Source organism: Oreochromis aureus, linkage group 5 (assembly GCF_013358895.1).
Source record: "Oreochromis aureus strain Israel breed Guangdong linkage group 5, ZZ_aureus, whole genome shotgun sequence".
Taxonomy (NCBI): domain Eukaryota; kingdom Metazoa; phylum Chordata; class Actinopteri; order Cichliformes; family Cichlidae; genus Oreochromis; species Oreochromis aureus.
Window position 1 is genome coordinate 18,987,591 of NC_052946.1, and position 15,601 is coordinate 19,003,191.

Sequence of the window (15,601 nt, forward strand, 5' to 3'; positions counted from 1 at the left end):
GATTTACAACACACAGTTAAAAATAAAAGTGCAGTAGCTGATGCTAAAGTGGTAAAATTAACTCCAAATCGACTAAGAGTCTGTGTCTAGCATTTAGACCTGAGCATAGTGATTGTCAAATCAATGTGGGACTAATAGGTGAGATGAGCTGACTACACCACTGCAGATGCAAACATGACAAGAATAACCCTCATTGATCAGGAGAAAAAAAGAATAAATTCACACAAGAGCTTGTTTGTGCAGGTTTATTTAATCACACTGACTCTTAGAGGTTCTCACAAAACAAAGCTTCAGATGTTCTACATAAGTTTTTATGTACAAACAATATACAAAATGTACATGTAAAGTGCACTGAAAACAAACAAATCTAGCTTTATAAAAAGCCAAATTTTCCCTAAACGAACAAGACAAATTCCAGTTAAAAGTTTGTACAGGTGGAAAAATCTCCTGGTATGTTATGTGTCCAAATCCTTTGTCCACATGATAAAGATTTCAGAGCACAGCGCAATCACCTTTCTCCACAGTTCACTCTATCTCTGTGAAGCGTGCAAACATGGCTTTACGCACAGCATCCTTGTAGGTGTCAGATGGTGAGAGTTCATATGAGCTTCCTTTAATGCCCAGACCGGTGCCTTTGGTCCTTAATGAAGCCTGTTAGGAAAAGCAAAGACGATTATAAGAGATGACATATTAGACACAGGTGCCCCTCAGGCAGCAGTGCTAATTGCTATGTGAGCAAAAACGAGCACGTTGGCGCGCAGATTCCATCTGTTAAGAGGATCTGGCCAGGAGACGAGGGGTAGTTTGGAAGACAAGTTTAGAAAAAAAAAAAAGTCTGCTCACCGAGATGGGAACGGTGATGCCTTGTTGGTGACGTCCCAGACCTTTACCTTCCTGCCAGCCCATCGCTTGTAACATCTTGCTCCCGATATTATCACTTGTTAAACCGTCTTTAGTGGGCTGCTCAAAGTTTCTGTTGATGGTGAATTACAGGTGTTAAAAAGGTCCAATTCACATAAAAATAGTGAGAAGAAGGAGAAGATATTACTAAAGGTTTTCATAGACTGTATGCTGTGAGATTAAACTCCTCCCACTTACACTGTTGGGCTTGGTGCTTTGTAAAATTTCTTTTTAGGTGCAGGAGGTTCAGGAATACCATACTTCTCCCTTCTTTCTGCAGCTCTATCTCTGTATTTCAGCTGTTAAAAATCACAAGAAAACATATGTTCTCATTCAAATTTCTTTTCTTTAAATAACAGAGACAGAAAGATGACATTGTGATGCAAAATACCTCAGCCTCCTTCCTCTCCAGCTCTTCCAGCTCCGTTTCTGAAAGCTTAGCTCTTCTTTGAATTTCCAAGTTTTTCTAAAAGAATTAAAAGTAATTTTATGGGCGAAACACGAGAACAAAATAATCACCGGCATGAATAAATGCAACCTCCATTTCCTGTAAGGTACAGCATGTGAGCTCCATTTTGCTTTGAACAGATGGCGCAGCCCAGAATATTCATAGCTGCTTGCACATTAAACACCCGCTGTTTGCCATCCTCACCTTGTGTAGGTCAGAGAGCTGCTGGTGACGCAGCAGAGCGTCTTTGGTGGGGAACTGCCGCCGACACAGCAGACACACCATCTTCTTCCAGTCGGTCATTTTCCCCTCCTCATCCGCTGCTCGGTCTGAGCCGTTGTCATCTGGGTCGCTGTCCCCATTGTAGGCAGCGACCAAATCACTCTAACATGAAAACGGACAAAAGGAAAAGTGTTAAAGGATTTATTTTTACTAATAAACAGGAGAAACAGCTGCAAAGTTCCAACAAACCTTAGACGAAATCTCAACCTCGAGCTTGATTTGTTCAGTCATGAGGGACGGCATCTCAAAGCTTCCGATCTGCTGAAAGGAAACAAATGAAGCTCATGAATAAACATATATAATCTCAGGATTAAAAGATATTCAGTGGCTGGTGATGATAGAATGAAAATGTACTTTCTAAATATAATAATCCAAATCAGTGTGCTTCTCCAGTTAGAACCTACCCGTGCACCACTGCACTGATCCAAAGCACATCATATTTATTCTTAATAGTTACTGTTACACTACCTTCTTCTCGAAGAGGGAGAAACCTGCATCTGCAGCCGCAGACTCTTTTCTGTCTTCATCCTTAAAAGATCCTAACCCTTGGGCAGTACTCTTAATGCTTTCTTTTTGCTTATTTAAGCTTTTTGCCCAACGCTCCATGTCCTTTGCAATCTGCAATTTAATAATGCCAAAAACATTATTTCAAAGACGACCTAACAGCTATTAACAGGAACAACATCTTCGGAGCAGCACTTACCTGTTGTGCAGACTTGTTTTTGGGCTTTTCTTTCTTCTCTTTGGGCTCTTTACCGCCTGTGGTTAAGGAGGTGGCTGCAGAGCTCGCTGTGGACGCTTGTTCTGTGTTTGTGCCGGATTCACTCAGTGCAGGGATGTACGCCTGCTTCTCGCTGTCCCAGTAAAGGTACTGCTGACTCTCTGAGTTATAGTAGTACTATTGATGACAAGCAGAAGATTAAAAAAATGTGAACAGTGTATTTAAAATAAATACATATGCTGGATGGCATGGGTTCTGCACATGCAACAAGATCAAGTGCACATACTTGGCTGCCAGGATCATAGTACAGGCCAGTCTGTGGATCGTAATAGTAACCTGAAGACTCATCGTATTGGTACGTGGAGGTGTCGGGGACAGCTACAATTAAAAAAAACAAAACAAAACATTGAAATAGAGAGCCAGATATGAAGCAAAACCTTTTTTCTATCTTCAGTTTTAACATCATCATCTCTATCATTCACACACAGAGGAGTATTTCTGCAGCTAACTCCTCTCACCTGTTGTGTTAGCAGTCGGCCCGGCACAGATCGTTGCTGCAACAGTGGAAGATGCTGGTGTTGTGAGTGATGTGGTGCAAACACTAGCAGCCTGTTGTGCTGCAACAGCTAGTGGATGTGTCTGAGAGGTAGGAGAGGGGGGGAAAAAAACCCTGATGAACATTTGGATTCAACACAGACAGAAACTCGAGTAGCATTTTGCACTCCAAAGACGCCACATTAACAAACTTCCTACCTGAACAGCAGGCTGACTGATTATGACGGGCTGGTAGACCTGAGCTGCCTGGGATATGACCACAGCTGTAGATGCAGGGATCACAGACGCCATTCCTGGAGCCGCTAGGGAGAGTGATGATGACGTCAAGAATCTCAGCCTCGGAATAAAACCACCCCAAATTTTTGCGAGTGATTAAAACCTGTTGTTTACCTCCAAGTAATCCATCTCCAACGACAGGAACCAGTCCTTCAGGCTGCTGTGGCCACATGTTTGCATAACTCTCTGGAAAAACAATCTGATCTGAAGCTGCACCCGAGCTTTGCTGCAACTGAAAAGACAAAACAGATATGTGACGAAGTCAGAAACAAAATAAAGCAAGCCAAAGTAGAGCAACTGCATCAGCATTATTCAAATAAATTAGTTAAGTCAATAAATCCTTTCCTGGAACTTGATGCCACGATACCAAAATACTGCACATTAAGCTCCACTAATCAAGTATTGTTTTAATTGACAATAACATATAAGAGTCCATGTAATTTTAATCAGTTCTTAATATCGACAATATCACTGATTTGTAGCTTTTCGGTCCATTTGTTTAAATCCCTCAAGCCATAGATGCTCACTTTTTCTACTTAGACATGGTACAGTCTATGATACCTGACTGGATGACCACTGAGCAGCAGCAATGGCTGTGCTGGCAACAGAGAGAGCGCTGGCTCTGATCCCCTCAGGCGGCACTGAGTCTCTGGGAAAAGAATTATGTGTAAATTTAATATTTAAAGCTAATGCAGAATGAAAATAAGACCCCAATTTGTATTTTATTACATTCTAGGATCTCAAAAGGTATGCACAGTATATGACGAATGTATGACGAATATAAAACAGGCTGTTTAAATATATGTTATGTATGTGCGTAATGACTCACTTTCTAGCACTTTTGGCAAAATCCACGCCGACTGTTTTCCCATCCAGTTTCAGAGGTGGCTGAAGGCTCTGGAGAATGGTGAGCAGCTGAGAAGCCTCCTGTAGAAAGACAAAGCCACACTGTCTCAACACCTCCACTAGAAACACACCAACGTACACTATAAAGTCACACTGACTGCTGAAAAATAAAGCTGCGCACCAGCGGGGATGAGAGCTGGACAAAGGCGAAGCCTCGGTTCTGTCCCGTTTGCTTGTCTTTGATGAGGCGGACGTTGTTGGTGGACAGGTTGGCGTACGGTGCCAGTAAGTTCAAAATTCCATCAACAGTAGAGAGAGGGGCAATGTTCCTCAAAATGATCGCTGTGAACAAAAAGAAAAGTTGTCAATAAATGTGTGTATGGGAACGTGCAATACTTCAGTGGACCAAAACTAAACAAAAACTACACACAGACATTATTTCATTTATGAAATGTGACAAAATTTTGTATATTGTCTTATTGCTTCTGCATTTATTTGCCACAGTATTAATTCAGCTATTTTAATGTCTTCCCCATTATTTAATATCTAATTATATTACTTATTACATATTTATTACTTAATAGTATTACTTTCAAAAGGATCAGCTAAGCGCCTCAGGTCTTCAGTAAAAAGGAGGCATTTTTTCACATGATCCTGACACTGATCAGCAAAAAGCTGACCTCATGACACACAGTGAAATGATATCCCATTCACATGAAAAAGCAGAAAATTCCCCAATAAAGCGGAAAATACCGTCATAAATAAGAGCTGGGACATAAATACTATAATTTTTAAAAATATACAGAAAAAGTAAGTAAATTAAATTAATATATGATTTTAAAATGAACAAACACTTACTGTCTCCACTGTATTCTCCCGGCTGTTGAGACTCAACATTTAAACCATTTACACCAGTAGACTCACCTACAAAGAGCGATGACAAAAAACATGAGGCAGGATATATAATGAGCTGCTCGTTCTCACAGAGGGACAAAAAACTCATCTTAAGGGGGAAAACTCACCAACTTTTGACGTGCCACACCTGAAACACTTCAGCCTCTTCCGAAAATTGTACAGACCACACTGCAACAACCATTGATTGTGTATTTTTGTTACAATAAAGCAAAAAGACAAAAAAAAGAGAAATATTGCGGGATAAGTTCAAAAGATAACACTCACAGCATTGCAAAGCCAGTTTTCAAACTTCTGCTTCCTGTTGCTGTAATGCACAGCGATGGTTTTCCCCTGGATCACCAACTTGTTCTGTGAAGTAAAATAAAGACAAACAAACAACAGTTATACCAAAATACCACACGTCTGAGCCAAAGAGGCAAGTGCTGAGATCCCGGTGCTACCCCACCCAGTGAGTGAGAGCAGAGGGAACGGGAAAGAGTGGCTAGATTTTAACTTGTTGCTTAGATGGGGGTGTCTCAAGGACAAAAAAACAGCAGAGATGGGAAGAGAAGTTCAGAGAACGAGGAAATGAGTTCAAAAAGAGATTTCTAAGTGTTTGGGACCGGAGTGCTGCCAGCCCGTCCACATCTCACTCCAGTCTTCGGATGTTAAATGGAGGTGAGAAACTATCCGAGTGACAGAGCTGGAGCAGAATGTGCAATAAAACCACGGGGCAGTCGGTACTAAACAAGACCACTTGGGGCCACACTGGTAACAGGAAGCAAACTCTCTTTCTTTTGTAAGCTTTAAGGTCCTAAATAAATCTCCACAGTTTATTACAATATTTGTAAGAGATCAAACAAAACAAATGTGCATTTTTACAGTAGTGTTTCAGTTCACAGAAAAAAAAGATCTCAATAATGCTGCTATAAAGTATCACCAGACGTGTGATATCAGAAATACCACACCTCAGATATCACAGATTTATGATCAGAATTTCTTGGCTAAATACTAACAGACTGGGCTTTTTGTAAAGTGCCATCATTATTGTACTGGTTAATTTGGGTTCTAATCTCCAAGAATATTTCTAGACTTGGTGATTGTTGAAGCAACCTGATTGGTCTCCATCCATCGGGTAGAATCTTGCAAGTGATAAAACTCCACGAAGGCGAAACCTCGGCTTATACCTAGAGACAGCATTCAAATATAGACGGGAGGCGTGTTAGTCAGAATGCTTTGGTGCAAAATTCAAACTTACAATGGGCTTGCACGGCGGTGGGGAGGTTTACAACATCACGATGGTAGAATTTACATACCCTTAACTTCTTACCTGTCCATGTCATCAAATCAGAATTTCTATATGACACAAAGAACCCTACGACAATATTTAATTTTCTTTTTCTAGGGGTTGTAATAATGTAGGAAAAATGGGTTTAAAGATCAAGCGCGGCAAGGAACGAGGAACGTTCCTCTGAAGAGTATCACTCACCTGTCCTTTTCTTCATCAAACGTATGTCCACAGGCTGTGGTCCCTGTAGCTGCTCCAGAGCTGTACGGATCTGGAAAACAGAAGCAGACGGTGAGACTCATCAGAATACAGATCTTCTTCCTACTTATTGTTTCCTGACTTTAAAAATCCTTTTTTGTCTTTTGTTAATTTCTTCTGTAGTTGTTTTATTTTTTTATGTATGTTGTTGTTTTGTAATTAAAGCAAAAGCGTAATAATGGCCTGGTTTAGTAGATGATATTGTCTGTGCACGTTAAAAGTTACAGAGATCGTTAAGTGTCGCTGATTTCTGTGCCAAAGTTTTACACCCATCCTGTGACAGTTTACAGCTTTGAACTTCTTGCAAGAGATGCCTTACAACTTATGAAAAAGTTATATGATATAAGGTTTGGTGTGGCTTTTCCTTTAAAAAGCATGAATGGCACTGAATGCAAACTGTGACCTTACATCATCTTCCGTGACATGTACAGGGAGCCCCCTCAGCATTATGGTTTTGCTCTCCTCCTCCTCCTCCTGCTCCATTTTGTAGTCCTGCTCTAGATATTCACCATCATATTCATCATCAGATCTGCTGCTGCTGCGTCGTTTTCGGCCCCTCTGTAAGAGAAAAAAAATATAATAATGTAATGTTTAACTTCAAAAACAACAAATTCAGTATCATTCTGATCAAGACGTACTTCAAGCCACAAGAAGTCTTCTCCACTTACCTCTGGACTGTCTCGGTCCCTGCGTTCATCACAATAGTCTTTGTACCTATCATGGACCCAGCGCCGATCATAATCCTTTTCCACATCTCTGCTTCGTTTTCCATACCACTCTGGATCGTGTTTGCGTCCATCAGAACCATATCTTCCAGTACGTTCACTACGACTAATCCTGAAAAAGTATCAGAGACTTAAATATATGAGCACATGTTCAACATGTTCCTGAACATCACAAGGATTATGTGGACCTCACCTTCTATCAGTTCCCATGGTTTAGTACAGGACAAGCGTCTAAGAAGAAATTCTGTGGAAAGATTTGGGGAAAAAATAAATAAATTTTTAATACTACCTCCATTACTTTCAATCAATGTTTAGTGCAATGGTGTTCTTTACATCTCGCAGATCATGGTTCAGTGAGGATATACGACTAGTTTTTCATTTAAAAAAAGAATATTAAAACTTTTTGTAATGTACATATAGCCTACATAAAAAATAATATGGTTTTCATGACTTTTTTTTCAATTAATTTTACATTTTGATTTTTTCCCCATAGAGTGTAATAACAGTTGTCAGCTTGTCTCTGTCATCTCTCATTTATCAAATCACATTACTCTGGTGAAACTATGACATCTCCAAAGACACGGTGGCCCAAATATATGTCACTGCAATACACAAACCCTGGGTGGAGTTTGCTCAAGGGAACAGAAAAGGTTCCGTCGAAAGATATAACACCACCTGCATTCTCGCACTCTAGACAAGGGGTCAATAGGCTAGGGAGTGTGTGTGTGTCTGCTTGACATAAAATGTGTCTCACAATTGCAAAAAAACAAAAAGTATTTGATACTTCTAACCACTTTAACGTCAACTTGTAATATAATAAAACAAAAAGCAAGCGGGAAATTGCGGGGCGGGGGTGAAATTAATCATTTTCATTTTATGTTTATTACACTTATAAAGCTAAGCAGTAGTTTCATATTAAAAAAAAAATTCCACTGTAAAATGGGTCAATTGACCAGCAACATAAGAGGATTAAGTAACTGGCATTACGTAACATAAGTTGAGCTACGCTAAAGATGAAAGACCGCCAGAGATGTAACAGGCCTGATTTTACTCATAACTGCAGAAATGCAAAGCACATAATATGGAGATTAACTGAGGACATTAACTGTATAATTATATAACACAGACTGATTTTGTCCCTTGCTTACAGGCGCTAACACAGCAAGGTCACTTTAGGGCTAGCTGTATGCTTGATTAATACGTCTCGTGGATGCTGTAGCAATACGTAAGCTTTACGTAAATAAATAGCCGGAAGCAGATATAAAATGCAGTTTTTTGGCAGTTTTACATACCGTTTTAATAAATCACCTCCCTACACACGATGACAGCCTGATACTCAAAACCTTTCTAGAAGCTTTTCCACTTCTTCCGGTCTGTAGCGACAAGAGTCTTCTTCGTTTTGACTTCACGTTTTAACAGCAGGATAAGTGAGGATTACCGCCACCTACTGGTCAGGACCATTTACAATAAGGTAAGCCCTATTGCAGTGCACTAAAACAGTAAAATCACATTCTTTTTTTTTTTTTTTGCATATTTTGCATACTTACATGTTTCAGATCAGCAAAAAACAAACAAACAAACAAACAAACAAAAAAGAACCTGACAAACCAGAGTAAATACAAAATACAGTTTTTAATTGATGATTTCATTTATTAACAATCCAGAAAAAAAATCCAGAAATTCTCCTTCAGGATTTTCTGATAGAATTAATGGCTTCATAAATTACACTAAGGTATCCTGAAGCAGCAAAGCAGCCCCTGACCAGCAAACTACCACCACAAAGTTTGACAGTTGGTACGATGTCCTTTTTATGAAATGCTCTATAATGGGATGTATCACGAGTCACGACTTAAACCTTCTTTTGTCTCATCAGTCTACAAAATATTTCCCTAGAATTCTGGGGAATCATCAAAATGGATTTGAGTGTTTGTGTTCTTTTTGGTCAGCAGTTGTTTTCTCCTTGGAACTCTCCCGTGGATGCCATTTTTGCCCAGTCTCTTTGTTATTGTTTAATCATGAACACTAACTTTACACTGAACTTACTTTTTCACATAAGGCCAGGCAGACTTTACAAAACCCCAATTTAAAGACTGAATTTTGTAATTACTCTGGTTATATTTATGTCTACTATTAACATTTCTTTGATGAACTGAAACATTTTAATGTGACAAATGTGCAAAAAACAGAACAAGAAGCAGAAGAAATGAGAGATGTTGCAAATAATGTTTCATTGTCATTGAAGACATGAAAAACATGAAACATGAAAATCCGAAAGAAATATGTTAAGTCTTAAAAAATGTAATAATGTAATGTAGAAAATAAAAAGGTTAGCCAAAACCTTTTGGGTCTGGTGAAGGAGGACATGCAGAAAGAGTTGGTGTGACAAAGAAGAAAAGGCAAAATGCAATGCGTACATCACCGCGAGGTGGCGCTGCAGTCCCAGTGATTGCGACACAGACGAGCTGCAGAAGCAGAAATCTTCCTCATTCCCAGAGCCAACGCAAAGCGGTGGTTACAACAGTGGATGTGAACCGTCAGAGGTTATATAAGTTATTTAACTACCTCACACGGTGCATGGCTTCTGTCTGTCGCCGCTGGGGAACACACTAGGAGCGGCGGTACCTGTGCTGAGACCACTGGCCAACTCTCATCTACAGTGACCCATACATCCAGAAACAGGTAGCCAGCCGGCTAATGTTAACGTTAGCACTCCGCTAGCGTCAGCTTTGTTAATCCACGTAGCAATTTCATTAAAAAATTGTTGACGCTTTCAACATATAGTTGCCACACAGCGAAGATGAATTCAAACTGTGTCGTTTAACTGTAGTTTACTAGCTCAATGTCAGTCGCTAATGTCACGGGCGCTGGCTAGCTAACCGAGGAGCTGACAGCCCATCCATGTAACGTCAGTCTCAGCCCGACTTCAGTTTCTCGGTCATTTTATTTGTTACAAAAAGTTTGCTGGTGTCTTTGGTTAGACAGCTCGATTTGTTTTCTGTTTGCCTTTCTTATTTTGCTCTGTTGTTGTTGTTGTTGTTGTTGTTGTTGTTGTTATTATTTATTTAATTATTTATTTTTCCTGTCAGGTAACCAGACAGAATGGCTGAGCCGGAGCTTCTGCTGGACTCCAATATTAGACTTTGGGTGGTGTTGCCCATTGTCTTCATCACTTTTCTGGTTGGGGTTATTCGGCATTATGTATCTATTCTCCTTCAAAGTGACAAAAAGCTGACGTTAGAACAAGTTTCTGACAGGTGCGTCATAAATCATATCTAATTATAATCTGAATCACAAAGGGAGAAAAAAAATGCTGAGCTCATATTTATGACTTTTTCTCCAAATCCAGCCAGGTTCTTATTAGGAGCAGAATTCTCAGAGAAAATGGAAAATACATTCCCAAACAGGTAGGCTGCCTTAAATAAGTTGCGAAGTTGAGTGAGAACTCATACTTGTATGTGCTTTGACTATAAAATTGATGATTTCTGTGTGTTTTAGTCCTTTTTGATGAGGAAGTTCTACTTCAATAACCAAGAAGATGGATTTTTCAAAAAGACCAAAAGAAAGGTTGTCCCACCCTCTCCAATGACAGGTGAGCCTTTTTTTTTTTTTCCTTTTTTTCTTTTTTTTTTTTTTTAAATGAAGCACAAGCTGTGAAATTGTAACAATTTCAAACTTCTAAAATAAAAAGGGGTTGTTTAGCATGTGGCTGAAAGACATGGGACACCAGCAGTGTTTTCACAAATCTTTTTAATAACAGATTCCCAGAATTTCCACTTAAAGCTACGACTGAGTCCTGGTAAAATAATTCATAAAGAGTCTTGGCTGATTACAGAGCTCCTTAGGTGGAAAGCGAGATAGGAAGAAGGTTAAGGGTTTCTGAGGCAGAGGAGGAGAAAGTCCTGGAGCAAACCAGAACATCACAATACAAATTTTTCTCTTTCCTGTTATTATTATCATTATTATTATAGTCCCAGTCAAAAGTTTAAGACCACTTGAAAACAGCCTGTTTCAGTTTAAGCGTTGTTTTCAGTAAATTGCATGCTCAAAATTTTTTTTGTCTCATTCCCATTTCCTCTCGTTGCATGTTGAAGCTCTACTTTGAACCTTGTTAAGATACAAGCATGCAAAATTTGTCAATTTTCAAGTGCTCTTAAATTTTTGATCGGGACTGTATTGTTGTTATCATTATTATTATTATTATTGTTATTATTATTATTATGCTTTGCAGGGATGGACAGTTTAGCTTAATTGCCCATCCCTGCTCTCAAGGCTCAAACGCGACATCCAGGAGAGCCAGTAAAAACATACTGAACGTACAAAGCTGTCATACCATTATTTAAAGTGTGTTGACTGATTCATAACATCAACTCATACCAGTTTCTGCTAATTGAGATGTGGCTGCACAGAGCGTTACTACTTGTCTTGTAATGTAATACAGTTATGGTATCATATTATCAGTGATTACATAACCGCAGAGCTCATTGGTGTGTTTTTGTGTCATCCGGTACTGAAAGAACACAACAAAGAGGAAGGAGAAGTATGAATGAAAATATTGACCTAATGAAACGCTGCGGGTTAGATCCTGCACATTTGTGGTTGATATCATTAGACGTACCTCAAATCTCTAATCTAGTGTAATAATGCTATCGTTTTTAGGTGTAATCAATACAAAGATATGGAAAATGTAACTATGCAGTGGTGATGACTCAGTCCTGTGCAGCCTTCATCAGCGGGGTGATCACACAAATAGCAAGAGGGTCAACGGAACCTCTTAAGTGAAATAAAGTTTTTTAGACCCTTTATAATCAGGTCCTGTGAGAGTTTTACTAAGTCACTATTAAACTGGGGGACAGTACTAACATTTTTTTTTTTTTTTTTTTTTTTTTTCTGGCCAAGTGGGGAGGTCTCAGAAGATTCTCAGCTCAGGTGCTTAGTAAAAAGTCAAATAAAATTTTGTTGTTATTGAGATGAATGTAAAATGGAAACCCCAAAAAGTCTGTTTTCATGCATTTTTCACTGCATGTGTTTGAATTTACCAGTGAGGCAATAACAATCATCATCTCAATATAAAGAGAAATAACCAGTATAATTGCATCAGTATTAGGACTCCCACATGTCAGCAAATTCCTAGAGAGAGAGAGAGAGGGCGTGCTTAAAATCAGAATTGATATGAGGGAATGTACAAAGAAGTGGAAAAACTAGAGGGAAACGTAGGTATGGCTCTGGAAAAAACAAAAAACTGGTTACCAGAAAGCATTTTCTTTTTTTCTGTTGACTTGGGACTGCATGTAAAACACCGGGACACGACATCACTGTATTTAACACGTAACCACACAAGGATAAATGTCGGCCACCTACGTAGGTGACAACATAGACTCTACAAAGGTTCCTAACAGAAGTCTACATCAGACCTAGTACTAGATCACATTGTATCAGCACACATACTGCAGGTTGGCCAACCAGCAACTTGACACCTTTCTCTGCATTAAGAGTGAAGCTGGATCTTCTACCAATGTGCAAAAAAATGTTTATGAATATCTTTTCAGCGATCTAGGGTTTAAAGATTTTTCCTTTACCCATAAAATGTTCACAGATCCTAGCATGCTGACAGATATGATGAAGGGCAACGTAACCAACGTGCTTCCCATGATCCTCATCGGTGGATGGATCAACTGGACATTTTCAGGATTTGTAACAAGTAATTTATCTCCCTGACCCACACAAAAGCAACTTTGTCAAGATATAATTTAAATGGAAATTACATGCCGATGTTCTGCTTGTGCTTCCTTCGCACAGCTAAGGTTCCCTTCCCTCTCACACTGCGCTTTAAGCCCATGCTGCAACAAGGAATAGAGTTGCTCTCATTGGATGCTTCTTGGTAATAGAGCAAGATACTTGGACTCATACTGCACCACTCATTATTTATTGATAGGAAAATGCTAAAGCTAGTGTGATGACACTGATTTGTTTGCGCTTGTGTGTATTATGCAGGGTGAGCTCCGCATCCTGGTATTTCCTGAACGTGTTTGGACTTCGAAGCATGTACTCTTTAATCCTAGGCCAAGATAACGGTAAGTGGAGTGTTTCACAAAGTTGAAATTGGTTTAAATGTTAAAACGGATAATTAGATTACATCATGTGACTTTAGTGAAAATGTCCACATACTGATTGTGTTTGCTTTGTGTCTGAATGCCCGCAGGCGCAGACCAGTCGAGGATCATGCAGGAGCAGATGAGCGGTGCTGCCATGGCCATGCCTGCAGATACAAATAAAGCTTTCAAAGTATGTGTGTCTATAATTAGTTGAATTAGCTACAGAGGGGTGGGGGTTGGTGGCATGGGGCCTTGATGATTTAATGTGCTGTTCGTTTTTGATTTTTAGGCTGAGTGGGAGGCACTGGAACTGACTGACCATCAGTGGGCGCTTGAGAATGTAGAGGATGATCTGATGAGCCGGGAGTTGGACTTTGATGGCATGTTCAGCAAGGAGCTGCCAAGCGGTATCTTCTGATGGCCTAATCACTTCCTTTTTGGAGACTCCAATTTCAAATTTGATTATTTCAGGGATTTGTTTTGGGGGGGGGGTTGTTTTGTTTTTTTGTTGTTGTGTGTGTGTGTTTTTTGTTTGTTTGTTTTTTTTTTAAAATCTGAAACCACACAACTGGGACAAATCCCTTCATATGCAAAGTTTACATCATCTAATTTGTTGTAGTGGTCTTTTCACATGTATCTACCTTCCATTCCTGTCCATAAATGAACTGAAATGAACACAAATACACTGGTTCTACTGTTGCCTCATGCATAATAGAGAGCTCTGCTTTGTTATTTCAAAGGAAGAAGGGGCTGTTCTAGAGAAATTAAGTGATGTTTTTTTGATTTTTGAAACATGTTCTTGTTGGCTTGAAACTGAATGCAGTCATAATGCCATTAAGTAGTAGAATCTGAACTGCCTAGTGCTTCTTCTTCCTAATGTCATGCACAGCTAGTTAGCTGTCTTCATTTTGTATGTGTCATTTTTAAACAAAATAGTACATAAAACAGTTTTACAGGTCAGAATGATCTATATTTAATAATCCTTTAACCATCCGTTATTGCTCATATCTTAGATTGTAGATAGAAGCAGGTCCAGAACAGGTTAGGTTTGTTTGTTTTGTGGCAGGGGAAATGTTGAGTTTTGTCATCAAGATATTGTTTTTGAAGTATGTAGACGGTTTATTTTGTAATTAACTCCCTTGTGTTTTGTACAGTATAAAGTCTGTTTTGATTCAAAATAGTTTTATTTGTTTTCCATGTACACTAACACTTTACTTTTCAAATATGAAGAAAGAGATGTTTTTGTTTTGTGCTGTTTTTTTTTGTTTTGTTTTTTTTTTTGTCTTTTTTGTTTCTTTGAATAATAACGATCAGTGTAAGAGAAGAAGCGCCACAGCTGAATATTCAAATAATACACATGTCACATTCATCCTCAGTAGATTTGAATAGATACCGTGGACATTAATATTACTCTTTTGTTGTCAGTTTTCCACAATACAGCGTCTACTTCATTTACCTGGGTTAGGATGATTGGTAGTGAGGAAGTGAGTTGAATTTTTTAAAATGGACAAAATGTCACTTAAAAGTAAGTTTGTTTTTTAATTATACTGCAATCTTGTTTTAACAGCCTGTCAGTCATGTTCACATTATTAAGTTAAAAAAAATGCAGGCAAGTGAACAAATGAGTTGAGGAACATGAAGGATGATCATGCTTCCGCACAGGTAACATAAGCATCCAATTATGCTCTGTGGGGTCTAAAGTGTGCCAAGAAAATATTCCCCACACCGTCAACACCAGCCTGAACTGTGGATACAAGGCAGGATGGATTTAGTCAAAATGGCACAAAAGAAAAAAAAAGGCTTTGGTGGTGAGTGCTTCAGTCACGAAGACTGCTCAACTGGGCAGTGTTTCAGTAAGAACTGTGACCAAAGTGAAATCTGGATTTCGATCTATAGAAAAGACAAGCGATTAGAGCTGTGAAAAGGCTACATTTCATGACTATGACGCTTAGGGAAAAATGCAGTGTCTATGAATGGAGTCATTTGATCTCATATCACCATGGGCCTTCTGCTTGACCATTTTTGATTGTATGGTACAAAGATTGGGCATATATAATGATTGCTATGAAATATTAACTTCATATATCAAATACATTTCAAGATGTACTTTTCTGAAAAAAATCATCCATTGACCCTCTTCCATAGTTTTTTTTTTCCACAATTTGAAATCTAAGGCAATGTTTGAACATGAATATCTCAAATACTAGACAATAAATGGACTAGTTCCCATATAGCGCTTTTCTCCCCTATGTGAGAACCTAAAATGGTAAATGGCCTGTATTTGTATAGCGCTTTACTTAGTCCCTATGGACCCCC

At 39.0% G+C, this 15,601-nt stretch overlaps 2 protein-coding genes across 3 annotated transcripts; one reads left to right on the forward strand and one right to left on the reverse strand.

Moving 5' to 3' along the window:
- Window positions 1-231: 231 nt before the first annotated feature.
- LOC116333816 (RNA-binding protein 5-like) lies at window positions 232-8,592 on the reverse strand. 2 transcript variants are annotated; one of them, XM_031757082.2, is made up of 24 exons: window positions 8,486-8,592; window positions 7,387-7,437; window positions 7,137-7,305; window positions 6,877-7,026; window positions 6,412-6,481; window positions 6,036-6,109; window positions 5,208-5,291; window positions 5,051-5,111; window positions 4,887-4,952; window positions 4,210-4,370; window positions 4,012-4,109; window positions 3,744-3,831; window positions 3,297-3,414; window positions 3,105-3,208; window positions 2,870-2,990; window positions 2,638-2,729; window positions 2,334-2,528; window positions 2,099-2,248; window positions 1,820-1,891; window positions 1,553-1,732; window positions 1,292-1,366; window positions 1,099-1,199; window positions 844-973; window positions 232-651 (listed from the first exon to the last, which is right to left on the reverse strand). In XM_031757082.2, exons 2-24 carry the CDS (start codon window positions 7,401-7,403, stop codon window positions 526-528), a joined length of 2,502 nt encoding a protein of 833 aa, XP_031612942.1. In that variant the 5' UTR covers window positions 7,404-7,437; window positions 8,486-8,592; the 3' UTR covers window positions 232-525. The 2 variants fall into 2 exon arrangements, with proteins under 2 accessions (XP_031612942.1, XP_031612943.1); XM_031757083.2 differs by having other exon boundaries at window positions 510-651; window positions 1,820-1,888.
- A 1,044-nt stretch (window positions 8,593-9,636) lies between these two features.
- emc3 (ER membrane protein complex subunit 3) lies at window positions 9,637-14,463 on the forward strand. Its single transcript, XM_039612857.1, has 9 exons — window positions 9,637-9,872; window positions 10,280-10,447; window positions 10,540-10,597; window positions 10,689-10,782; window positions 12,787-12,891; window positions 12,990-13,071; window positions 13,185-13,264; window positions 13,393-13,475; window positions 13,575-14,463. Exons 2-9 carry the CDS (start codon window positions 10,293-10,295, stop codon window positions 13,701-13,703), a joined length of 786 nt encoding a protein of 261 aa, XP_039468791.1. The 5' UTR covers window positions 9,637-9,872; window positions 10,280-10,292; the 3' UTR covers window positions 13,704-14,463.
- The last annotated feature ends 1,138 nt before the right edge of the window (window positions 14,464-15,601 follow it).